The sequence below is a fragment of the Thamnophis sirtalis genome, unplaced genomic scaffold (genome assembly GCF_051295495.1).
Source record: "Thamnophis sirtalis isolate CommonGarterSnake01/CBP01778 unplaced genomic scaffold, rThaSir2_p1.2 scaffold_6, whole genome shotgun sequence".
Taxonomy (NCBI): Eukaryota; Metazoa; Chordata; class Lepidosauria; order Squamata; family Natricidae; genus Thamnophis; species Thamnophis sirtalis.
In genome coordinates, this window is record NW_028261386.1 from 4,602,321 (window position 1) to 4,628,860 (window position 26,540).

The 26,540-nt window shown below is 44.0% G+C and overlaps 1 protein-coding gene across 6 annotated transcripts in view; it reads right to left on the reverse strand.

Annotated features, from left to right (window-relative positions):
• ACACA (acetyl-CoA carboxylase alpha) overlaps positions 1-26,540 on the reverse strand; it is a 305,545-nt gene that overhangs the window by 153,726 nt on the left and 125,279 nt on the right. For 5 of the 6 annotated variants that reach the window (XM_087717132.1, XM_087717127.1, XM_087717129.1 and 2 more), the window contains 2 exons: positions 10,127-10,150; positions 1,204-1,347 (listed from right to left, as the gene is read on the reverse strand). In XM_087717132.1, coding sequence (XP_087573258.1) covers positions 1,204-1,347; positions 10,127-10,150 — 168 coding nt within the window. The remainder of the gene's footprint in view (positions 1-1,203; positions 1,348-10,126; positions 10,151-26,540) is intronic. The other variant, XM_087717128.1, reaches the window with a different exon arrangement.

Below are 26,540 nucleotides of genomic sequence, written 5' to 3' on the forward strand. Positions count from 1 at the left end.
AGTCAAGGCACAACATCGAAAGGTGTAAAAAAAAATATAGGAAGGGAGAAGAGTATTGCTGGTACGGGACAAAGTCACTTAACATTACAAGTGTTTCTCAATCTTGGTAGCTTTAAGAAGGACTTCAACTCCCAGAATTCCTCAGCCGGCATTGCTGATTGGAGAATTCTGGGAGTTGAAGTCCACATATCTTAAAAGTCTCCAAGGTTGAGAATCATTGAATTACATGACGACAAAATGCATAGATTGCTGCTTTCCCTTACCCAGATGAAGCAGACAACTTCAAAGTCAAACCCAAAGGTGCTTTTTCAAAAGGCAACTTGGACTTTCTTGCTTTTTACTTGAAGGCGTTTTGCTTCTCACCCAAGAAGCTTCTTCACTTCTTCATGAACTGGATGAGAAGCAAAACGCCTTCAGGAAAAAAAATACCAAGAATGTCCTGTTGCCTTTTGAAAAAGCCCCTGTGGGACAATCATGAACTGGATGACCGAGAATCTCTATAGACTTTCAAAGTTAAACAAACATCTCTACCATAAGATGTTCAACAGAGCTTTGCCCCAGATCCCTTCGCCCTTATGCTATTTTTTACCTCCTACCCTTCCAATCCTGCCTTCAAATTACCCCTTTTGATACATAGCTTAACTTGGGGGTTTGCACACTGCAGAAGGAGAAGAGAGGAGACAGAAGAGAGGAGAGAGGAAAGAGAAGAAAGAAGAGAGAAGACGAGGGGGAGGGGAAGGAGAAGGAAGAAGAAGAAGAGGAGGAAGAGGAGGAAGAAGAAAAAGAGGAGGAGGAAGAGGAGGAAGAAGAAGAAGGGGAGGAGAAGAAAAAGAGGGCGGAGAAGAGGAGGAGGGGAGGGAGGAGGAAGAAGAGGAGGAGGGGAGGGAGGAGGAAGAAGAGGAGGAGGAGGAGGAGGAAGAGGAGAAGAAGAAGAGGGGGGGGAGAAGAGGAGGAGGAGGAAGAAGAAGAAGAAGAGGGGAGAGGAGGAGAAGGAAAAAGAGAGGGGGGAGGAGGAGAAAGAGAAGGGGAGGAGAAGGGGAGAAGGAGAAAGAGGAGAAGAAGAAGAAGAAGAAGAAGAAGAAGAAGAAGAAGAAGAAGAAGAAGAAGAAGAAGAAGAAGAAGAAGAAGAAGAAGCAGCAGCACAGCAGCAGCGATGGAAAACAAGAAATCCTATCCTAGTTTTAGTTCTGCCCCATTGCTTACCGGACGAAGTCTTCAAAGGTTCGGAAGGAAACCATGCCTCCCATACGCTGGCACGGTGGGGTGAAAGAATTGTCCAGGAGAACGTCGCTCACGCTGGCCACGTGGACCATCCCGTAATGGTTAAGGTTAGACGAGAAGGACATTCTAAACAGCAGGTTCAAATCACAGGACGTATTAGGAGACCGGCAGAGGACAGACGGGGCACAAAAAGAAGGGGGTCAGGAGAAACAAAAGAGCTCACGAAACGAGTTAGAGACTCACTTTTGGGTGGGGGGGGGGTTGTCAGTAAAATAAAGGAGAAAAACCTCACTTGGTTTGGCATATAGACGTTCGAAGAAAGAAGCACACAAAAATTGGATGGGGATAGGAATTGGATAGGAAGCTTCGAATGATGTTGGCTCTAGTTTTTCTAGGGCAATTTGTTGTTCAAAATTAAATCTGCAGATTGCAGGTTTTGAAGGTTAGCTGTTTTGTTGGTATCAGGCTCTGTCCTCATCCCACCCTCTTCCTCAACTCTGAACGGGGCTGAATTCAAAACAAGAGGGGAACTAATTGTTCCCACTACTTTAGAGAACCATTAGCTGTATTACCAAACCAAGAGGCCCAAATTAAAAGAATCGCTCCACCAGAATTAGAAGAACAATGTGCTTCAATGCAGTAATGTGCTGCTTGGTGACCTCCAACATTCTTGGGGTGGAGCGGGGACTGGATAGTCAGTTAAGGAACTTGATAAGCAGGGTTTAAACAGTTTTAAGCAGAACTGAAAATGAATTTCAAAGGAGCGTCAGTGGTCACCGAAACCTCAAAGTACATCGAAACAGGAGGGAGAATAATTCGTTTTATACTTATGACATTTTTCTTTTTTTTTAATGCTAGAAGAATATCTGTTTGCAACTTAAGATCCTGAGCAAACATCCCCTAAATAATCAGAAAAAGGATAGCAATAGCAATAGCAGTTAGACTTATATACCGCTTCATAGGGCTGAAGTAGCCTTCAGTGCTGCATTTAACCACTGCGCCACCTCGGGGATGCCAAGCCCTGTATGGTTGTTATCAACAAAAAGTTCTTGATGTGTTATTTTGGCCCATGCCTACAAGTGGTGGCAAGAGGGATAGAGAATTTAAGTCCCTCCCTAGGGCTGGTACAAGTGGCTTGCGCTGATAGAACAAGGTTGCTTCACGGGGTTTGTGGACTACAACAAGCCACAGCAACAACCCTCAACCCTGGTATGATGGTTGCAGCATCCCAGGGTCATCGGATTCCCGTTTGCAACCTTCCCAGCTGACAAGCACAGTCAGTGAGGGAAGTCACATTCATGATTCTTGTAGTAACTGCAGTGATAAGTGGTAAAAAAAAAAAAGCTGTAAAATTGAGCGCAGCTCTTTCAACAATCGGCTTGCTTGGTGAAATTCTGGGTACCAATTGTGATTGTAAGTTGAGGGCTACTGTGGTTCATTTAATAGCAATAGCACTTAGACTTATACACTGCTTCACAGTGCTTTCTCTAAGTGGTTACAGAGTCAGCTTCTTGCCCCCAACAATCTGGGTCCTCATATCACCCACCTCGGAAGGATGGAAAGTTGAGTCAACCTTGAGCCTGGTGGGATTCGAACTGCCAAACTGCGGTCAGCCGGCAGTCAGCAGAAGCAATAGCAATAGCAATAGCAATAGCAGTAGACTTATATACCGCTTCATAGGCCTTTCAGGCCTCTCTAAGCGGTTTACAGAGAGTCAGCATATTGCCCCCAACAATCTGGGTCCTCATTTTACCCACCTCGGAAGGATGGAAGGCTGAGTCAACCCTGAGCCGGTGAGATTTGAACCGCTGACCTGCTGATCTAGCAGTAGCCTGCAGTGCTGCATTTAACCACTGCGCCACCTTGGCTCTTTCAAGCAGCCTGCAGTATTGCACTTTAACTATTGTGCCACTGCGATTCATGCTAAACTTCACCTCTGAATCATATGATAAATGTGGGTCGAATGACTGGGTTTGCCCCTTTTCAGATTATTTTATGGGTTAGCATGACATACTAACCATGAGCATATCAAAAGCCCATGGACATACTGTATGAAGAGCTAAAGAAAAGACTCCAATAATATGTGTGGCTCATGGTGGGAATGCAGAATTCTTGATGGTCTCTGAGCTTGGCGACTCATACCTTGCAAGTTCCTTGGTGGGAGCTCGCAGGCATCTCTTTACCCAACTAGATAACTGCACCAGGATGAGGGAGTGTGTTGGGTTTGCTGTCTGTTTTTACGGTACGCAATAGTTTGCCCTGCCAGTTTTGGTGGAGGTGTGGTTTCCTCTTTGGTGTAGTTTCCACTCCATGGAGGAAACCACATCCCCATCAAAACTATCAAGGTGACTACTGATACAGATTACTATCAATGGAGCTTCTACCTCTGGTTATTTTCACCTTTTCTTAAAAAAAAAATACACCGTGTTCCCCCGAAAATAAGACAGGGTCTTATTTTCTTTTGACCCCCCCAAATAAGTGCTTGGCCTTATTTTTGGGGAGGTCTTATTAATTTTGAGGTGCAGGAGGCCCCTTAATCTTGGCCCGCAGCCGGCAGATCAGCTGATCCAGACAGGGCCAGATTTTGGATTTTGTCCATGTGGCTATATATTTATTTATTTCTACCTTTAAAAAATAATAATAATCTGAGCCGGTCTTTAAAATGTCAGGAATTGTATTAATAATTTTAATTCCACGAGCGTGGATTATTTTTCCCAGTCTGCAGCCCTGCGGATTCTAAAGTCTCTTTTTCTGAAGTAATTATTACCTACTGAAATTAAATTAAAATTGGTGACGAGCTTAATCTAAGATTCACGGCTTTCCAGAGAGCCCTGTTAATGGGATTACTCTGAGCAAGAATCCCGGCTTCCATTAGCTCCTTGGCATCTGGAAAGAGGTTTCAAGCACTTGAAACTGCATTGCGGAACTCTAACTCTTCGAGTGCATGATATTAAACCCATTTTGCAGATGGAAATATTGAGGCTGGCTGCGTGGGGGAAAAAAAAGCAAAACCGGTGGAATTTGCTAAAATAACTTTGATCAGTAAAAGACAGAAGTGAAATTTTCACAAAAGGCTATTTTAATTCGTAATTCATTTTGTGTGTCCAACAATATCAGGACCCAGTGTAACAAATTTCATGCAGAATTATGGAGCTGTTGAAGTCTGGGGTATGTGACTCGATTCAGTTATCTCAGCTACTAACTTCCACAATTTTTAATTCTAACTTAACTTCTGTGGAACGTGTTCCATATTTAAGGGGTTCCTAAGTTTGTAAGTGGCAAAAGAAGAAGGGGGCGACAGAGAAGGAGGTGGCTGGATGGAGTCATTGAAGCAGTCGGAATTGAGCTTAAATGGACTCCAGAGGAAGGCCTGGAGGAACGTTGTCCATTGGGTCACGATGGGTCGGACACAACTTCGCAACTAACAACAAAGTGTGTTAAGTGCACTAGCGTGGCTCTCATCCCTGTCACGTTTTAGTTTTTTTTCATTTTGCTTCTTCGAATTTGTAATTTTTCTTCGACAAATAATTAAAACAAAAAATAGCATAGACTAAAAGAAACCCAGGTAGGCATTCTCTCTCCTGTTCCACTGTTTTAAAAAAAACACCACATACATTGCGGAATAATTTATATCTTGATTATTCCCAAACTATGTTTTCAATTGTTAAGCTATACATTGCTCTGGCAGACAGAAGCAGATGATAAGACAGATTTGCAAATTAAGAACACACATATACACAAACACCCCAAAACACAGAGAGTTACGTTTAGTTTTCTGAAGATTTAGTAAATTTTCTTTTGAACAAAGGCCACGGATATACATCAACACAAATACACGACGACATGCTGAAATATGTTTAGAAATCTCTAATAATGGGTATTGTCCAATATGCCAGCTGGGCATAACCTTTATTGATGGATTTCAGTGCCCATATATCAGTGTCAACAGACCAGGCTCAGAAATGCTCTGAATTATGCTTTTCTGAAATACAGGTAGTCCTCGACTTACAACCATTCATTTAGTGACCGTTTGAAGTTACAACAGCACTGAAAAAAGTGACTTATGACCTCTTTTTCACACTTCACAACCCTTGCAGCATCCCTAGGGTCATGTGATCAAAATCCGGGCGCTTAAGCAACTGGCATGTGTTTATCATGGTTGCATTGTCCCGGAGTCATGTGATCAAAATCTAGGCGCTTGGTAATTGACATTTAGTTGTGACGGTTGCAATGCCCCTGGGGTCATGTGACCACCCTTTGTAACCTTCCCAGCTTGCTTCTGACAAGCAAAGTCAATAGAGGGGAACCCAGATTTGCTGAACAACTGCACGTTTCGCTTAACAACCGCAGTGGTTCGCTTAGCACGGTGAGAAAAACCTCATCAAATGGGATGCAACTCAGTTTAACAACTGCCTTGCTTAGCAACAGGAAACTGTGGTAGTAAGTTGAGGACTACCTCATGGCAATAATCTTACCCGCCTCGTGAATGGGCAAGCGATGGGGTTCAAACAGCTGGGTGAGATGTCATTGTGAGCATCTTACCCGAAAGCCACTTAGAGGCTATATTTACGCAACGTAGCTAACCAGTTCATAAGAACAGCAGTCACACAACCATGCTGAATTTGATCAGTGTTCAATTGGTTTGGTTGTATGCATGTATAACCCTGTGTGTTCATTTGGGAGCCATTCTGTTGTGGTAGCACAAGCCGGGAGTGACTTTTTTGAACTCCTAAGGATACAAATATTATAAATGGGAGTTTGGTCTGGAATAAAATAGCTTCCTGTATTCCAGGGACATTTGGAGAGTTGGTCATAGGGGTCAAGATGGCGTCCAGTCAAAGCCCCACCCCTTTTAAACAAGGAATGCAACTTAAAGGAGGCGGGATTTCAATTGTGCCGCGGCAGCCGCCATCTTGATTTTTTTTTTAACCATCCCCCATGGATATCTCTACGTTGCAGATTTCTTCTTCAAGCAATGGGTTGGATGAACCCACACTTCTCCAATGGAGAGCCTGCTACTGAGGAAGATCTACTAGATGGCTTTACTGGTGGTCAACATGGAAGGACTCACGAGTCAACATCTGGAACCCAACTGATGGCTCACCTTGACTTAACGTCTACCCGTCTCCTCATCTCTCTCCCGCAACATGGCCAGCTGAAATGGCTGATTCAACAGTATGGCGGTCCAGATACTGATTGATACCCTGTACCACTAGAAATCATTCCCAACATCTGGTGAGCATTTCGATTCAGAAGAATCAGTCCACACCAGTCCACACACCAGCCACTTGTGATAATTTGACCTGTCACAACAGCAGCCGGTTCCTTGCTGATTTGTAGAAAATATCTCTTGTTTATGGCAGGGGGTCTCCAAACTTGGCAACTTTAAGACTTGTGTCTCAAAGGTGCTTTTTCAGGAGGGAACTGGACTTTCTTATTTTATGTTGAAGGCGTTTTGCTTCTCATCCAAGAAGCTCCTTCAGCTCTGACTGGATGGTAGAGAATGGAAAGATGGAGATCCCTTGCAGACAGCTGGTCAATTGCATCCTTTTAGTGTGTCACTGAGGCAGGGGTGAAATTCAGCAGGTTCTGGAGAACCGCTAGTGGAAATTTTGAGTAGTTTGGAGAACCGGCAAATGCCACCTCTGGCTGGCCCCTGAGTGGGGAGGGAATGGGGATTTTGCAGTATCCTTCCCCTCCCACGCCCACCAAGCCACGCCCACAGAACCAATAGTAAAAAAAAATATATAGAATTTCACCACTGCACTCAGGCCACTTGGAGGTTTATCTGTGTCTTCAAGGTCACCTGAGTAGTGCCAACGGTTCCTGTAGTCTGCAATTTGTTTTTTCTGGAAATCCGTTCATACTCCCACACCATTCAAAGGGTGTTCATCCCAATTTACATAGCAAAAAATCTGTAGAGATTCTCAGTCATCCAGGTCATGGTTGTCTCAAAGGTGTTTTTTTCAGAAGGCAACTGGACTACTGGGGGGGAAAAAACACCTTTGGGACAGCCATGACCTGGATGACTGAGAATCTCTACAAATGTAAGACTTGTGGACTTCAATTCCCAGAATTCTGGGGTTGAAGACCACAAGTCTTAAAGTTGCCAAGTCTGGAGACCCCTGGTCAATGGCAAGGGAATCGCCAGACAATAGGTGGCTGTGTGCAACCCTACATCTGAACCTAGAACTTTCCCCTGGGTCCTTCAAGAAAATAGTGACATCAATGGGTGAGTCCCTCACAAACGCAAAGCAGGAGACTGTAGTCTAAAGGTTCAAATCCCTCTACAAAAAAAGCCACCACTTCTCTACCACGGAGGAAATGATTGAATTCTTTGTTGTGTGGATGAAAATAAAAATCCCTACCTATAAAAATCTAACACGCTGGGTGGTTAAGGAAAAAAAATTAGACTTGTCCAGAGCTTGCTAGCTTGGGAAGTATGGCACATTTCCTTTTGACATGGGAAGAAGTTCTGTCATGTCGGCCTTCTATCTCTTGCCTCAAATGGTGCAGTGATTACTGCTTTAGAAAGAAATAGACCAGAATGTAGAATGAGCCACTGAATTCCCGCTTATCTCTAACCGCCCCCCCCCCCACTTCTCCAATTTGCCTTTAGCCATATTTGCAAAATTGCATTTAAAGGAAAGAAACGACACAGGAAAGAAAGAAAAGAACACCGTTCTGGAAGACGGCTAAGCAAATACATTCTCTTTCGAGTGACAAATGACTATATAATAATTACGTTCTCACCCAACCACTTTCCACCCACCCATCCTCCCTGGAAAGCCGTAATGAATCGTTGGCATTTTTTTTTTAAAAAAAAAACAAAAGTTAATTTAAGGCAGAGGAAAGTTATCTCTGCCAAGGCATTCAAACTGGAGAAAATAGACCCCTCAGCCAACTGGAGTTACTGGTGGAAGATTTAACAAGTGGGAAAAACCGAAGTACCGCCAGAAACCATTAACTGGGCCGCTTCCCATTCCCAAAATCATTTTTCATACGTGATGGTCTAGAACAGGGTTCTTAATCCGAGTCCACAGATCATTTTGATGTCTATAGATAAAGAGTTTAGGAGTCATCCGGCTTCGGTTGGGCAAAACGTTACAACTTTCTTTTCACTAAATTTAGTTTTTCAGCCAGCCACCTTTGATCTAAGCAACCGAATAAGGGTGATGGCCTTATTTCGTGGCTTCGGTCTCCCCAAATGCTCAAAATCTTTTAATAAATCTCTCCATTTGAAGTAATTTGAGATTATTTATTTTCATTCATGAAGTTATTATGCTGCCCATCCCCCCCCCACAAGGTGACTCTGGGAGGCTTACAACATTTTTGACTGCCGAATCTGAGAAATTTTGCAATAGGAGTTACATCTATGCATTTTATTTAAATAATGCATTTAAATAATGTTTATGACAAAGGTTTTTGTAGGCTGCTCCAGACTTTCAAATGGATCTGTAGACCAAAGGGATTTTTTTTTTTAAAAAATCCTGCTCTTTCTTGCCGTTGAAGGGGCACTTCTGTTTGCCCCCCCCCCTGGTGTAAAAGGGTGGGTGCTAGTCTTCAAACCCAATTCTCGATCACGATCCAATAATAAATTTTATTTCTTTAGGACCTGGGGAATCAAGCACCAGTTCCTTCAGGGACATGAGTTCCAAATGCTTTTCACAAGCAAAGGGTTTCCACCTCACCCCCCACCCCCCCGCCCCCAGTGTTTTAATTCAAAAACTTTGGAAAACCTTTCTTCCCCCTGGGCACTTTGGAAAACTGGGCTTGGCCTTTGTCTGAGAGCAGCTAGTGAAGGCCAGGTAAGTGAAGACATAGCATCCCTTCTACTCACAGGTGTGCAAATGCTGACAAGGATATTCTGCTACCATTTCCCTGAAATAAGATTTAGGGTGTAGGCAAATGAAAAGGCTTCTGCATTCAGAACCTTTCCCAGCTGGAAAATTTGACAATCACTAGTTTGTGATATGGGACAATATCCAGAAAACCTGGAGAATTATAATTATTTTTCTCAATATACAGGTAGTCCTCGACTTACAGCAGTTCATTTAGTAACCATTCAAAGTTACGACAGCACTGGGAAAAAGCGACATGACCGTTTTTCACGCGACTGTCACAGTGCCAACCCCCCCCCCCGTGGCCACGTGATCAAAATTCAAACGCTTGGCAACTGACTCACATTTACGACGGTTGCAGTGTCCCTGGATCACGTGATCCCCTTTTGCGACCCTCCGACAAACAAAGTCAGTGGGGGAAGCAACCTTCACATAACACCGTGTTCTTAACGTAATAACAGCGGTGATTCACTTAGCAACTGTGGCCAGGGAAGTCGTAAAAATGGGGCAAAACTCCCCGAACAACTTTCTCGCTTAGCAATTGAAATGTTGGGCTCAATTGTGATCATAAGTTGAGGACTACTTGTGTATATATATATATTTTTGAAAACCACTTGGAATAATAAAGTAACGCATTCTGCTTTAAATCCCGATTGGTGAGTGGGCCAGCTGGGATCCGTCTATGCTACCCAAGGGAGAAAAAAAGGGAGGAAGGAAGGACTAATTCTTGCTTCAAGATCTGGAACAGGATTTTAAGGCAGGTGAGGTAAGTCTTGAGCGCTAGTGAGGTTACTTTTTATAGCATGCCAAAAGAAAGGATAAAAGAGAAGAACAAACAAAGAAACATTCAAAGGGGAACAGAGGAAAACATTAAAAACAAACCCTGAAAATAAGGATTAGAGATTGGTATAGTGTGGAGCGGGAACCCAGATTCCAAATAAATAAACAAATAAGTTAGGTTGTTTAAAAAAAAACCACCCAATTCTTAAAAAAAAAAATTGTGTTAAAACTACACATTCTTCTAGCTACTTTTTAAAAAGAGCTAAAAAGGAGAATTACTGTACCTGTTGAGCGTGGGAATGTTCCCTCTGTAATTAAACAACCACAGTTAGTTAAAGATTGGTTAGTGGAAGCCATCATTAAAATGAATAAATCAATATATATATTTTAAAAAAATAATCAGAACTGTCATTCAAGCCAGTGTGCAAAGCAGAAGCTGCAAGAATTACATTTGTAGAGGTGGGGGGAAAAAAATAAACATATTTATTTTCTGGCAGCATCCATGGGACATAAGAAAGAAGGGCTTATCCATCAATATCCTGAAACGTGGGGGAAAAAACCAAGTCCAAAAGGTGCTTTGGAGAACCATGTTCTTCTTTCTTGACACTTTTTAAGCTATGAAGTTCTTCCTCAAGACAATTCCAAATAAAATTATACAAAATTAGCTGCATTTAATTCTTTTGGGGAAAAGGTGTTATTAAACTATTCTTTATACATTTACTACTCTTGCAATTGTATCGCCACTTACTCAGAAATAAGTTATACTGGCATTGAGGAGGAACGCTACCAAGCTATAGGACTTTTTTTCCCTTCCTTTTAGTGTTAAGTAAAACAGAATTAACTGAAAACCAGCTTTTGAAAATGGGGGAAAGACATTAAGGCATCGTAACTCTTTGTAAAATTACTGATACAGCACAGTATTGTTATGGAAACAATAGGGCTATTGTCTCTATTGAATCCCCTGTGCATTTGGGGTGGGGGGCAGGGGAGAATATTACAGGGGAACTGAGGAGCACAAATTTAACTTTCTATGACATTTTGGGATCTAATTCCTCTTCTTTATCTCAGTGTAAGTTATATTTCATCCTAAAAGAGCAACTATCTAAATCAGGGGTGTCAAGGCCCACTGCTTAGATCTGGGGCCCCTGAGCTCCGTTTTTGGTGGCAGACGGTTGCAAGAGGACGTCGCAGCCAAAACCAGATGTCAAGCTGCCCCCCCCAGGCCCCCCCACCCGAGGTCAGACACTACCCTGAAGGGGCCCTCAATGAAATTGAGTTTGACACCCTGGTTTGGATATAGTGTGTATTTGTGTAGGAGGAGTGACAGACACTGGAGGTGGAGTCAAAAGAGGAATCAGCTTAGAGTCTCTACATAGTCACAAGCGGACTAAGTCCAACCCCCCCCTTGAATTCCGTTAACCATTATCTAGCACCACAATAGTGCTAACCATTAGTTGCCTAGATTCCTATGTGTACGCATGAGTAATGAATCAGTTTGATTTGGAATTTAACCCGTAGCCTTTGTCTTTCACTCCTAGTTAAAATGGACACCACTTGGAAGCAAATATCAGGATGTAGTGAGTTTGATATACCACATCAAAACAAAAACAAAAAAACCATCGTCATAAAAGAAAAAGAAGTGAGTCTATGGCCACAAGGAGTGATGTCACTTCCCCTAGCCCACTACTTAATCCCACTACCAGATACATTATTTAATCGTATTCATTTTTAAGCCAGGATGAACAGAAGCAAGTCAGGAGGTCAAATTTTATTACTTACCAGTCCCAATCAATTCATAGCATAAATATTACATAGAATTTGCTGCTAAAGGGAGTTCCCAAAAGTGCTTTTCCAAAGGCAACCGATTTCTTTACTTTTTCCTTGAAAATGTATATCTCTATACCAGAGGTGGGAGTATACTCGCTCGCTACAGAGGTGTATACTTGCTCACTCGCGTGACGCTTCTGCGCATACGCAGAAGTGTCTGGACGGATAGGTGGAGAATCCCACCACCGCCACTACTGGTTCGGTCGATCCAGGTCCACCTCTGCTGTACACTGCATGAGTCAAAAAGAGGGCTATGAAAATATCTAGACACCCCACACATCCTGGGCATAAATTTCTACCCTCAAAACGACACTACAGTGCATTGCACACCACAACAACTAGACACAAGGACAGCTTTTCCTCCCATGCCATCACTCTGCTAAACATCTAATTCCCACAACACTGACAAACTATTTAGTAAGGCTGTATTAATATTCTTCTTCTCATCTTTCCTATTACCTATCTCCTTATGACTATAACTTTGTTGCTTGTATCTTTATGATTTATATTGTTTTATTTAGTATCCTAGTATGATTTATGTTGATTGTTATTTAGTATCCGACGACTATCACTAAGTGTTGTATCTTATGATTTATGATGAATGTATTATGATGCCTATGATCATGATTTATCAATTGTAGCTTTAATGTACACAGACAGCTTATGCACCAGAGACAAATTCCTTGTGTGTCTGATCACACTTGGCCAATAAAGAATTGAGTTCTATTTCTATTTCTATCGCTATTTCTTGTTCCTGTTCCTGTTCCTGTTCCTATCATATCCTATTCAATTCCTCTTCTATTCCATTCCATTCCATTCTATTTCTATTCTATATTCTCTTCTCTTCTCTTTTTATTCTACTGTATTCCATTCCTATTTCTATTCCTATTTGTTTTGCTTCTCATCCAAGAAACTTCTTCAGTTCCGGATGAACAGTTTGTGGATGAGAAGCAAAATGTTTTCAAGGAAAAAAAAGTCCAGTTTCTTTTTGAAAAGCACTTTTGGGATAACCATGACCTGGATGACTGAGAATCTCCATAGACATTTGCTGAAGGGAGTTGATACTCAGCACATTTAAACCTGGGTACAATTCTGGAATTTGGCCCCCATCTTAAAATGTGTGATACGGATAAAATTGTCAGTAGATAGGAATCAGCAAAGGGTGGCTGGCAAGTAGCATTAAGCAAAGCGGGGAGATATAAATAGATTGATAGACTGAAGTGAACTGGTTGATCCAAAGTGGAACATCTTCATCCCTAATTAGAAAAGAAAAAATCTGTAATGCAGCCCTACACGAATCAGAAAGACGTTGTCTTTCGTTTGATGCCCGTTGATATTAAATAGTGGAACTATTTCTCCATTGCTGTAATTTACAGATCTCCAAATGAGCTGAGGTTTGACTAAACGGGGATTGCATATATTGTATTATCAATCGCCTATACACAAACAAGAATAAAATGGAAGATGATAGGAACATTCGTTCAGCGGTCGAAAGCTCAGCCGGAGCTCAGCTTAAATTCTTCTAAATTTATCTGGTTATTTCACAGGTTCTTTCAGGAATAGGCCAGGAGAAATAAATAATTGACTGAGCACACGGAGCGACATTTTATTTTTCACCTCCAGTTCATGATTAGGAAAGGTAGAACCTGCATTATTAAAATGCACTCTTCCCCTCCTCTTTTCCACCTTCTCTCTTTCTTCCTCTCCTTCTCTTTTGCTCCCACTCTCTCTCTCTTCCCCTTTCTCTTCTTCTTTTCCTCTTTTCCTCTCTATCGTCCTCCCTCTCTCTTTCTTCTTCTACCTCTCTTCCTCTCTCTTCCCCCTTTCCTCTCTCTCTTCCTCCCTCGCTCCCCCCTCTCTCTCCCCCATTCTTTTCTTCTCTTCCACTTTCTCCTCCCTCTTCCACTCTCTCTCTTCCCCCTTTCTTTTCCTCTCTATCTTCCTCCCTCCCTCTTCCTTCCTCTACATGTCTTCCTCTCTCCCCTCTTTCTTCCCCTCTCTCCCACCTCTTTCTCTCTCTTCCTCATTCTGTCTCTCTTCCCCTCTTTCTTCCTCTCTATCTCTTTCCCCCCCTTTCTCTCTTTTCCTTTCTAACCTTCTCTTCCCGACTCCCTTTTTCTGTCTCTCTGTGTGTTTGTGTTTGTGTGTGTCTATGTCTGTGTGTAAAGTAGGATTCCCAGATTGCACACTGATATAACATTTTACCTGGAATTAAATTCAACTGCCCTTACATCTCAATAAATATCTGTGTTCATTGATTTGTTTATTTAGATTTGGATTGTGAGCAGGGGAAAACAACCATTTTTGCTTTCTTTTTTTAAGATTCCACAAGGCTGAATGTTCCTGAAACATTTATTGAAGTGCTCTCACACACGTATACAGGTAGTCCTCGACTTACAACAGTTCATTTAGTGATGGTTCGAAGTCACAACGGCACAGGAAAAAAAAGTGACTTATGACCATTGGTGACACTTACATCCATTGCAGCATCCCCAATGGTCACGTGATCAAAATTCAGACAACTTGGCCACTGACTCATATTTATGACGGTCACGGCGTCCTGGGATCACGTGATCCCCTTTTGCGACCTTCTGACAAGCAAAGTCAATGGGGAAGCCAGATTCCCTTAACAACTGTGTGACTAACTTCACAACTGCAGCGATTCCCTTAACAACTGTGGCAAGGAAGGTTGTAAAATGGGGCAAAACTCACTTCACAACTGTCACGCTTAGCAACAGAAATTTTGGTCTCGTTTGTGGTTGCAAGTCACGGGCTACCTCTACCTTTCTCGTGGTATTCGACGCCAGCCGTTGTTTTTATTCCTCCAATAAAGCCAATGACCATTCAAGAGGAGCAGAAGCCTAAACTCCCCTGAAGGAAGTTTGGAGAGGATATTTCAGCTGATTCATTTTTATGGGCCTTGAATGAAAAGGACACAGGTCCATCTGATTATATGGACTGTGTCGTATAAAATACTGAACCGTATTTTCAAGGGAGCATTGCTCAAAATTTAATGGGAGCCTTGCTCAAAATAAAATCTAATGAATAGAATAAAATCTTCCCATGGCTGACGCGTCTTTTACATTTGCCTGTAATAGGTGGCCATAAGAATAACAGAATAACGGAGCTGGCAGGGACCTTGGAGGTCTTCTAGTCCAGCAGTCCACCAACTGGTGGTCCGCCAGAAAATTTTGGTGGTCCGCAGAACAATTACTTGCATTTTTTTATATTGCATTAAATCAGGGGTCCTCAAAGTACGCCCCCTGGGACGGATATGTGCAATGAATGTTTGTGTTGCTGCAGAGAGTCTCCCAATTCGGGGTCTTTTTGTGTGGGTCGGAGGGGGGCAGAAATTCTGAATTGGGATCTACTTCAACCTCCTGGCATGGGGCTTTGGGCGAAGGTTGGAGGGAAATGCCACTGGTGGCAAAGAGCCGGAAGGCCTCATTCCAGTGGGAACGCATCATGGCCTGGAACTGGCTGACCATCTCAGCCCACTGAGCCTCCAGGCGCCAGTATCTGGCCTTGCACTCCTGCAGGTTTCCCCTCTGCTTGGAAAGCCTATGCTCCTAGTCCTCAGTGAGGTGCTTCTGCTGATCCTCCTTCTCGGTCAGATCCAGTTTGAACTGAGCTGTTTTGCCAACTCTTTCTCATGGTGGCTGCTTAGCTCCAACAACTGCTTCCTGTTGGGGCCATAAGGAGCCCGGGCTGGAAGGCGAGGAATGGCTGGGAGGGGAGGGGAGGGGAGAATAGAGGCTGGCAAAGCACCCCTTGAAGTGAATGACATCAAGCTGGCAACGCCCACCCAGTCACATGACCACCTAGCCATGCCCACCCAGCCAGTCATTAGGCAGATCGTATTAGCAGTCTGCGGGATTTAATATTATGAATTTAGTGGTCCCTGAGGTCCGAAAGTTTGGGAACCCCTGTTCTAGTCCAACCCCATGTTTAAATAAGACAGCCTATGATAGTGATGGTGAACCTTTTCTGCCTCGGGTGCCAAAAGGATGCGTGTGCACATGCCCACCCTCATAATTTAATACTTCCCCTGTGCCGTGCCCCCTGCCCATGTGCGCACGGCTTTATTGGAGCCTGGGGAGGGTGAAAACGGCGTCCGGAGGCTGGAAACGGCCCATTTTCTGACTTCTGGTGGGCTCGGTAGGTCCGTTTTTTGCCCTCCCCAGGCTCCAGAGGCTTTCTAAGAGCCTGGGGAGGGCGAAAAATGGCTCAACGCACAAACCGGAAGTCCATTCCAGAACTTCAGGGTTTGCCCGTTGGCCGGTGTTTCGCCCTCTGAAGGTCGAAAAGCGGCCAAAAATCAAGGCCAAAAATCAGCTGGCCAGCGCGTGCATGCACACCTCGCGTGCCCTCAGAAATGCTATAGGTTTGCCATCAAGGGCCTACAATATTTCACACAGTACAACCCCAAAGGTTGTATCATAATATCCTTTTTTAAATTCCGGGAATGAGGGAACTATTCACGATCCTTCTCCCTTTGGAATAACATTTTCTTTATGAACATATGGAAGGCATCCAAAATAACTACTTAATGTAATCAAAATTCGTTTGAGTTTAGACACAGTAAGTCACTCTGGATTCACCGGACAGTTTGGTCCCTGTTATTAACTCTGTTATAATGCCCGATCCTGTGGTGAAAAATGGAGCAGCTCCGTATAGTGCCCAAAGCGGTCATCCCGTTGTAATACAGGTAGTCCTTGACTTACAATCAGTTGCTTAGCAACCATTCAAAGTTATGATGGACCACACTCACCCCTGCCAAAAGATACCTATGATCTGGTTCTGAAGTTCTGACAAAATGCACAAGTGCATTTTGGGCGCTTGGCAACTGGCTGGCATTTATGGCTGTTTGTAGCACCCCCCGTCATGCGACCACAAGTTACAGGGGTTTTTTTGGTTACAGAAACCAGTGTTTATTTCTGTTTGATGACTCACTTTATGACCGTTACGACTTATGACCGTCATTGTCAGACTCAATTACAGTCATCGGCCGAGGACTATCTGTATGCAATAATAAAATGTTAGCCTTGTAAGGCGCCCCAAGACTTCGCTGCAATATGTAATGTGACAGAAAGCAAAACATGATGAAATACATATACTGCAGAATAAAACGACTTGCCTTTAATTGGTTAGATTTAAATTTAAATTAAATTCGGTGTTTAGTTCTGTTTCTGCCCGCTTTCCCCCCCCTTCTTCTAACCAACTTTGCTTTCTGGTTACTCCAGCTACTCAAAAGTATGACCAGCAGTCACTGGGGTGTGCAGTAGGATAATTATATTCCCATTATGTATAGAGTGCGCAGGGGTCTCTGTGTTTAGGTAAAAGTAAAGGTTCCCCTCGAACGTATGTGCTAGTCGTTCCAGACTTTAGGGGGCGGTGTTCATCTCCGTTTCAAAGTCGAAGCACCAGCGCTGTCCAAAGACTTCTCCGTGGTCATGTGGCTGGCATGATTAAACGCCGAAGGCACACAGAACGCTGTTACCTTCCCAACAAAGGTGGTTCCTATTTTTCTACTTGCATTTTTTACGTGCTTTCGAACTGCTAGGTTGGCAGAAGCTGGGACAAGTAACGTGAGCTCACTCCATTACGCGGCGCCAGGGATTCAAACCGCCGAACTGCCAACCTTTCCGATCGACAAGGTCAGTGTCTTAGCTACTGAGCCGCTGCGTCCCTTTATATTAGATTCCACCAATCTAACATTCCCCAAGTTATGGGGGCTGCAACTCCAAGAATTCTCAGTCAGCCTGGCTGTTGGGAAGCATGGGACTCGTGATCCCAAGGTACGCCAACAGTTTAGATGGGGGGAAGCTAGGATTACATTGCATTACACCTCGGTTGCCGATAGAGAACACGACTCGCTTTTCCAGAAGGCGAAACAAAACCAGAAACCTGGACAACAACGCAAGACAAATGGAGGCAGAACAAAATGGAAACATAACACAGCCTGGACAAAGATCCCAGTTTATTCATTAACTAGCTGATAACCTGCTGTTGTCCGGGTATTTATTTATAGGGGGGAAATGTCCGGACCAAACATAATTTCTAATGTTGGATTTTCCGCCTTACCATAGGGAGCCCCCTTGTGGAGTACTGTGAAGCCACTTTGCTGTACAGTAGAAGCCATTTTACGGCAGTATAATAGATGCCATATGAGGGCACAACAGAGGTGTTAGGGGTGTCTTACCCCCCAGAGTATTTTTCTCCAGAGAGTAAGTCATCTGTGTATCAATTTTGGTTGGAATTGCTCAAGGCGTTCCAGAGTTATGCTGGTACACACACACACACACACACACACATTTTTATATATAGAGATTAATTAGTTTTTCATTCTGCCTTTATTACATTATACCAGAAGTCCTCAAGTCACACCACTTGTTTAGTGACCGTTAGAAGTTACAACGGCACTAAAAAGTGACTTATGACTGTTTTTCACACTTATGACCATTGCAAACATCCTCAGAATTCGGACATTTGGTCACTGGCTCATATTTATGACGGTTGCCGTGTCCCGGGGTCATGTGATTCCCTTTTGCGACCTTCTGACGAGCAACGGGGAAGCCAGATTCCCTGAACAACGGTCTTATTAACTTAACAACCCCAGTGGTTCACTTAACAACTGTGGGAAGAAAGGTTGTAAAATAAGGCAAAGCTCACTTCACAACTGCCTCGCTTGGCCACAGAAAGTTTAGGCTCAACTGTGGTCATAAGTTGTAAGTAACTCAAGAAAGCAAACACACTTAATGTCAGGCCTGGATGCCATCTTTTACATTGGGCCTTCAGGCCTGCCACAATTTCTACTGTGGGAAAATGAGAGTGTGGGGGGGGATTATGTGGAGTACGGGAGATATATAGTCTAAATAACATTCCTTTCTCAGAAAGTGAAGGACAACTCGCCCTGCACTTGGAGTGGCGTGACTGGTAGTGGGTCTGGGTACTTGAGAGACCGCCTACTGCCAATCACCTCCACTCGACCAATTAGATCCCATAGATTAGGCCTCCTCCGAGTTCCATCTGCCGGTCAATGTCGACTGGCAACCACACGGAGGAGAGCCTTCTCGGTGGCAGCTCCGACCCTATGGAACGATCTCCCCGTGGAGATTCGTACCCTCACCACCCTCCAGACCTTCCGCACAGCCCTTAAAACCTGGCTGTCCCGTCAGGCCTGGGGTTAAAGACCGTAACCCACCCGAATTGTATGAATGTTGTGCTTTTAATGATGTACTGTCTTATGTGTTAATCTGTTTGTTCTCCCTTCCTTCCGAATTGTAAGCCGCCCTGAGTCCCCCCAGGGAAAAGGGCGGCATATAAATAAACTACTCATACTCATACTCATCTCCAGTTGGGATAGTGCCTGATTGGGCCATGGGATGGACATGTGGGTGCTGGGCAGGGATTTGAACTTTCATTTGGGTGTTTAAAAACCTGGAAACTTTCAGATCCGGGTTTTCCCACATGTGCCGACATGACATCTCCAATAAAATAGAACTTTGAGGAACTTTAAACCTTGGAGTCTTCTTTCACTGGAGGTGTTACTTGGGTCCCGGACACTTCCTTTTCCTATTTGCTAACACTTTGGGTATTTTGCAGGCCTCCGTGTGATATGAGCACAGGCCTCTCCCTCTATTGCTCCTTCTGCTCCGACGTGTCAGTTTGAAAATAATAATGAACTCATCCCGTCCTCCCCACAGCAAGGGGACATCATTTGAGTATCATTTGCAAGACGGGCAGGATAGCAAATGGACAATCTTTTCAGAAGAACCAGCAGCGTGGAAAGAATTGGTGATTGGGAGGCTGCACAGTCGGAGCGTACGGTCCAGGGTGTCTCCAGAGCACGCTGTAATTTACGCGGTTCAAGCCCCAGGGGCAGCTAAGAGTTGCTCCTGGTCTTGAGTAGGAAAGCAGAGAATATGCTAACAGAGGGAAGGAAGAGTCTCTCCTTGATTAGTTTCCAGCAATGGGTGGAAACTAATCAAGGAGAGAAGCAATTTAAAACTGAGGAGAAATTTCCTGACAGGGAGAACAATTAACCAGTGGAGCAGAAGTTGCCTCCAGAACTTGTGAATGCCTCAACACTGGAAATCTTTAAGAAGATGTTGGATAGTCATTTGTCTGGAACGGTATAGGGTTTCCTGCCTAGGCAGGGGGTTGGACTAGAAGACCTCCAAGGTCCCTTCCAACTCTGCTATTGTATTGTATTGTATTGTATTGTATTGTATTGTATTGTATTGTATTGTATTGTATTGTAAGAGACACAGTACAGTAGTCCCAAAAATGTTTTTTCCCCCCAAGGGGCAGCTAGACTTCCTGGTTTTTCCTTTGAGCCTGGGGTAGTGGTGAAAATGCCTCCACCCCCACCCCCCACCGTAAGGAGACCGAGGAGGCCACCTACCCCATGCCCACCCAGCAACCACAACAGAAGAATGATAGGAAGAGCCCATGTAAAAAAGGAAAAAAAGAAAATTTGATAAAATGGTACAACTGAGGGGCTAAAACCCACAAACTCTGACTCTGGCAAGTTCACATTTGGCATCAGTTCCAACACCGTAATGGCTGAACTTAAGGTTTTCTATGCTACCAATCGATCGCAGCCAGTCCTTGACTTATGACCACAACTGAGCCCAAAATTTCTGTTGCTAAACAAGATGGTCGTTAACTGAATCACTGTAGCTGTTACGTTAGTAACATGGCTGCTAAGTGAACCTGGCTTTCCTATGGACTTTGCTTGTCAGAAGGTCGGAAAAAGGTGATCCTGTGTCTCCCGGGGCACGACAACCGTCATAAATATAAGTCAGTTGCCAAGTTTCTGAATTTTAATCACATGACCATGGAGTTGTTGCAAGGGTCTTAAGTTTGAAAAATGGTCATAAATCACTTTTTTTCCAGTGCCATGGTAACTTCGAACAGTCACTAAACTTGTTGTAAGTCAAGGACTACCTGTAATTGGTATCTGGCTGGGGAATTATGGGGGTTGAAGTCCACCCGTCTTAAAGGTTGAGAAACATTGTGCTAAGATATCTCTCTATCACCATACTTTGGGGCAGGGGTAGGATTCAGCCGGTTTAGGAGAACTGGATGTTAATTTTGCATCCGGTTGGCCAAACCAGTTGTTGCAAGGACTGGTCACAACACAACCCCCCATTTAGGCAGGAAACCCTGCACCACTTCGGACAAATGGTTATCCGACATCTTACAATACAATACAATAGCAGAGTTGGAAGGGACCTTGGAGGTCTTCTAGTCCAACCCCCTGCCTTGGCAGGAAACCCTATACCATTTCAGACAAATGGATATCCAACATGATAAATAGATAGATAGATAGATAGATAGATAGATAGATAGATAGATAGATAGATAGATAGATAGATAGATAGAAAGAAAGAAAGAAAGAAAGAAAGAAAGAAAGAAAGAAAGAAAGAAAGAAAGAATGAATGAATACGTTTTACCTGAGGGGAAATAAATCTGGCTTTCCCATTGACTGGGTGTGTGTGTGTGCAGCAAATAGTTGTAAATGTGGTAAACGGTTGTAAAACCCTTTTTTCAGTATTCTTCTAACTTTGGTCACTAAATGAATGGTTGTAAGTCGAGCACTGCCTGTAACTTTTTTTCATTTTACAGTCACGCTGTCCCAATGCCACCTCTTTTCACCCCATCCCTATTTTTCTTCCCCTTTCTTCAAATTTAGAACTCTTTATACAATACAATATAATAGCAGAGTTGGAAGGGACCTTGGAGGTCTTCTAGTCCAACCCCCTGCCTAGGCAGGAAATCCTATACCATTCCAGACAAATGGCTATCCAACATCTTCTTAAAGACTTCCAGTGTTGGGGCATTCACAACTTCTGGAGGCAGGTTGTTCCACTGATTAATTGTTCTAACTCAGAAAATTTCTCCTCAGTTCTAAGTGGCTTCTCTCCTTGATTAGTTTCCACCCATTGCTTCTTGTTCTACCCTCTGGTGCCTTGGAGAATAGTTTGACTCCCTCTTCTTTGTGGCAACCCCTGAGATATTGGAAGACTGCTATCATGTCTCCCCTAGTCCTTCTTTCTATTAAACTAAACATACCCAATTTCTGCAACTGTTCTTCATATGTTTTAGCCTCCAGTCCCCTAATCATCTTTGTTGCTCTTCTCTGCACTCTTTCCAGAGTCTCCACATCTTTTCTACATCGTGGCGACCAAAACTGAATGCTGTATTCCAAGTGTGGCCTTACCAAGGCCTTATAAAGTGGCATTAACACTTCATGGGATCTTGATTCTCTCCCTCTGTTTATGCAGCCTAGAACTGTGTTGGCTTTTTGGGCAGCTGCTGCACACGGCTGGCTCTTATTTAAATGGTTGTCCACTAGGACTCCAAGATCCCTCTCACAGTTACTACTATTGAGCAAGGTACCACCTATACTGTACCTGTGCATTTCGTTTGTGTTGCCTAAATGTAAAACCTTACTTTTTCACCATTGAATTTCATTTTGTTAGATAGTGCCCAATGTTCAAGTTTGTCAAGATCCTTCTGTATCTTAAGCCTGTCGTCTGGAGTGTTGGCTATTCCTGCCATCTTGGTGTCATCTGCAAATTTGATGAGTTCCCCATTTATCCCCTCATCCAAATCATTGATGAAGATGTTGAAAAGTACTGGGCCTAAAACAGAGCCTTGGGGTACTCCACTGCATACTTCCCTCCATGTAGATGCAGTTCCATTGAGGGCTACACGTTGAGTGCGGTTGGTCAGCCAGTTAACCAGTGGTTAACGAAGGCTGGATCCAATGCTTTTAATAGAACTTGATTTTTTCAACTTAGCTTGGCACAATAATTTTGATGCTGGGGGACATCAAAAGCTGCCGCAAACAATGGGGAGCGGGGGAGAGGAGGATGTGGGGGGAGGGGAGGCCAAAGGAGAGAGAAGAATGATATCAATGGATGAGAAGAGGGGAGGAGGAGGAGGGAAAGGGGGGGGGCAAGAGTCCGTAGTTGGGTGGCCGACGGACCTCCAAAATAGCATGCAATTATTTGCAAATATTGTTGAGATGAAGAGAACAGATGAGACCAAATTCAATGGCCCATTTATATCACTGCAGAGAGATTTTTTTTTTTCCTGCAGCTGAGCTTTGAGGACTCATTCATTTCAAGCAAAAGCAGGTTTTTGAAGAGAGGAGGAGGAAAAAGGGAAGAAGAGGAGAGGGAGGGAGAAACCATTTTGTGAGATGTACTGATGGATTCCCAATGAAGCGAGACCAGGCCTCCTCAACCAATTCTCCCAAACATTAAATGAGGAGGAGGAGGAGGAGGAGGAGGAGGAGGAGGAGGAGGAGGAGGAGGAGGAGGAGGAGGAGGAGGAGGAGGAGGAGGAGGAGGAAGAAGGAATAAAAGGCAAAGGATATTTGGGGAAACAAAGGAAGAGGAACTGCGATGCCTCTTCAAGAGGGCTGGTTGAGTCCTGTATGAGTGGGCACTTGGTGATGGATCAACAGCGACATCTAGTGGCCAGAGGAAAGCAAGACAGTGATGTACTCTACACCAGCCGTCCCCCTCAAACCTTTTGGGACTCACGGATGAGTTCCACGGAGGGAGGTTTCTTTGTGGACCGGAGAGGACTATAATTTTGTTGCTTGTATCTTACGATTTAAATTGTTTAATTAGTTATCCTAGTATGATTTATGTTGATTGCTTATTTAGTATATCCATGACTATCACTGAGGTTGTATCTAATTGTTTTGTGATGAATGTATTTTTACAATGACTATGATCATGATCTATCACTATTGTTGCATGGACACTGAGAGCTTATACACCGGAGGCAAATTCCTTGTGTTTCCAATCACACCTGGCCAATATTCCTGTCCTGTCCTATCTTATCCTATCCTATCCTATCCTGTCGCACGACAAAACTGCGGTCCACTAAAGCGCGCCCGATTAAAGCGCGTCGCTGACGTCAGCAGCAGCGCGACAACAACGACCGCGGAGAAAAAAGGCCGCTTTAAAAAGCGCTTTTAAAGCAAGCCGATTCACGTAAAGGTAAGGGTTAGGTTTAGGGTTAGGGTTAGGTTTAGGGTTACGTTAAGCGTTAGGGTTAGGTTTAGGGTTAGGTTAAGGGTTAGCGTTAGGTTTAGCGTTAGGTTAAGGGTTAGGTTTAGGGTTAGGTTAAGGGTTAGGTTTAGGGTTAGGTTTGGGGGGGGTTAGGTTTAGGTTTACGCGTTAATTTTAGCTTTACCGCTCACAGAGTGCTTTTTTCGTCGCGCTGTGATGACGTCAGGTACGCGGTTTCGTCGAGCGCGCTTTAGTCCACCGCGGTTTTGTGGTGGAACCTCCTATCCTATCATCAAAATGGCCAAGACCTTGAATCAAGTCACATGATGCCTCAATTTGTAACTGCAACAACTTACGACCCTAGCACTGGGCTCAATTATGGTCACAGGTCAAGAACTACCTCTATATGACTTAATAATTACCCCATGAAATCCTGTCGCTTATAAAAATAAACTTGTCCAGTTTTCTAAGGAACCACAGCGAGCAACACAACCAGTCCTCCATATTCCTCCCCATACAATCTAGGAAACCTAATTTCATCTTCAGTTGTGTGACTCGTCTGTTTTGTCATATACAGGTAGTCCTCGACTTACAACAGTTCATTTAATGACCACTCAAAGTTACAACGGCACATTAAAAAGTAATTTTAATGATCATTTTCCACACTTAAAACCATTGCAGCATCCCCATGATAAAGATGGCTGCATGATCCGAATTCAGACGCCTGGGAACTGGTTTATATTTATGACGGTTGCAGTGTCCAGAGGTCACGCGACCCCCTTTTGCGAACTTCTGACAAGCAAAGTCAAAGGGGAATCCAGATTCACTTAACAACCATGTTATTAACTTAACTGTTGTGGCTCGCAAGTGGCCAGAGGAGCTGGCAGCAGAGTCGGACAGTGAGGAGGTTGGGGAGGAGCATGGGCCAGTCCTGGAGGCTGGGGAAGGCTCGGATGAGGGCTCTGTGTTGGAGGCAGAGACAGGGCCAAGGCCACCTGGCAGCGATCAGATGCCTATGGAGCTAGACAGCAGTGAGGCAGAGGAACAGCTGGAGCCTGTTCCCAGTGTGCGCATGCGCAGAGCTGCCAGAAGAGAAGAACAACTCAGAAACCAAGGTTGACTTGGGAGTAAAGTCACAGGTGGAAGGTGATTGGCCCCTCCCATAGGAAATAAAAGAGGAGCGAAAGAGGAGTGGGCTTTTGCAGGAAACAATTCGTTCGTTCGGTCGTTAGATTCGTTTCGGGAGTGTGAAGATCTGTCCAGTGAATCTCAGAGACTCTGTGCCAAGTCTTCCCTTGCACAGCTCCTCATTTGGAAAATATTTACATGGCAGCTTTCCAAGATAGATAAGGTCTGTGGTCATAAATATTCCATTGAAGGTCTCTTTGCCAGGCCTTTGCTGAATGTGAATGAGGAGAATTCACGTTCATTTAATAAAAGGGGTTTTGTCAGGACCAGGAATCTGCCTCGTGCTTTTTGGGGAAGCCTAAGTCAGAACATTAACAAGCCCAGTGCTTCCCTAACTAAGATGGGGTGAAATTCCCTTAACAAATGTTTCACTTAGCCACATCAATTTTGGGCTCAATTATGGTCGTAACTCGAGGTCTACCTGTAAACTATGCTTCAATAGAAGGCGGCTTTCCTGGAAGGCTTTGTTAAAATTGCAAAGCTGGAAAGATACCAAGTTTGTTTGTTAATTTGTTGAGAAACCTAGAATTTATTTTACTTTCTTTTAATTTTTTTTCAGGTGGAAGGGTTTCCCTAAAGGTAGTCCTCGACTTACAACAATTCATTTAGTGGCCATCTGAAGTTACAACAGCACTGAAAAAAGTGACTTATGACCATTTGTCACACAATCATTCCAACATCCCGATTCTCACCCAATTCAGATGTTTGGCAACAGGTTCATATTTATGACTGTTGCATAAATATCGCATTTTGTGACCTTCTGACAATCGAAGTCAAGGGGGGAAGCCGGATTCACTTAACAACTGTGTTACTAACTTAACAACCGCAGTGATTCACTTCAACAACTGTAGCAAGAAAGGTTGTACAATGGGCCCAAACTCACTTGAACAAATGTCTCCCTTAAGCGTCAAAATCTTTGGCCTCAACTGTGGTCGTAAGTCGAGGACCGCCTATATAAACCCGGTGCCTCTTTAGGCAGATCCTAAGGAACCTGGGTGGATTGCCGTAGAAAGAAATTGCAAAACCTCATTAGCAAAATCTGCTGCTGCTAAGGAACTACATTCAGAGGTAAACTGTTCCCCCAAATTGGCCTAGCACAGTGATGGGTAACCTTTTTGTCGCCGTGTGCCAAAAGCATCCATGTGCCCATGTGACAGTGTGCCCATGCCCCCATAATGCAATGTGTGCATGACTCCCCCACACATGCGAGCCCCCCACACTCCGCTGCGCATGCGCCCCCTCGCCCCATTTTGGCTTCCACGTTGGTGCAGGAGGCCTTCCGGATCCAAAATGGGACAGCCTCTTGCACCAACCTGGAAGGCAAACAGAGGCCCCACATGTGCCCCCCCCATGCACAGCAGAGACCAGAAGACCACTGGCCAGTGTGATGCATGCGCAAATGCGCAGTGGATCTGGGCTGGGGCAACGGCTGCTGTGCCCATAGAGACGGCTTTGCATGCCGTGGGTTCTCCATCACCGGCCTAGCAGCTACGACACAGCACAACGACAGACGTATCACGATGCGGGGGAAGAATTCTCTGTTCTATGCCATGCTGCTGCACATAAAGAGCCTTTCACACATCAGAGAGTCCACTGCAGACGACAACTCATAAATTCAAATAAGTAAAGAAAACAATCCAAAGAC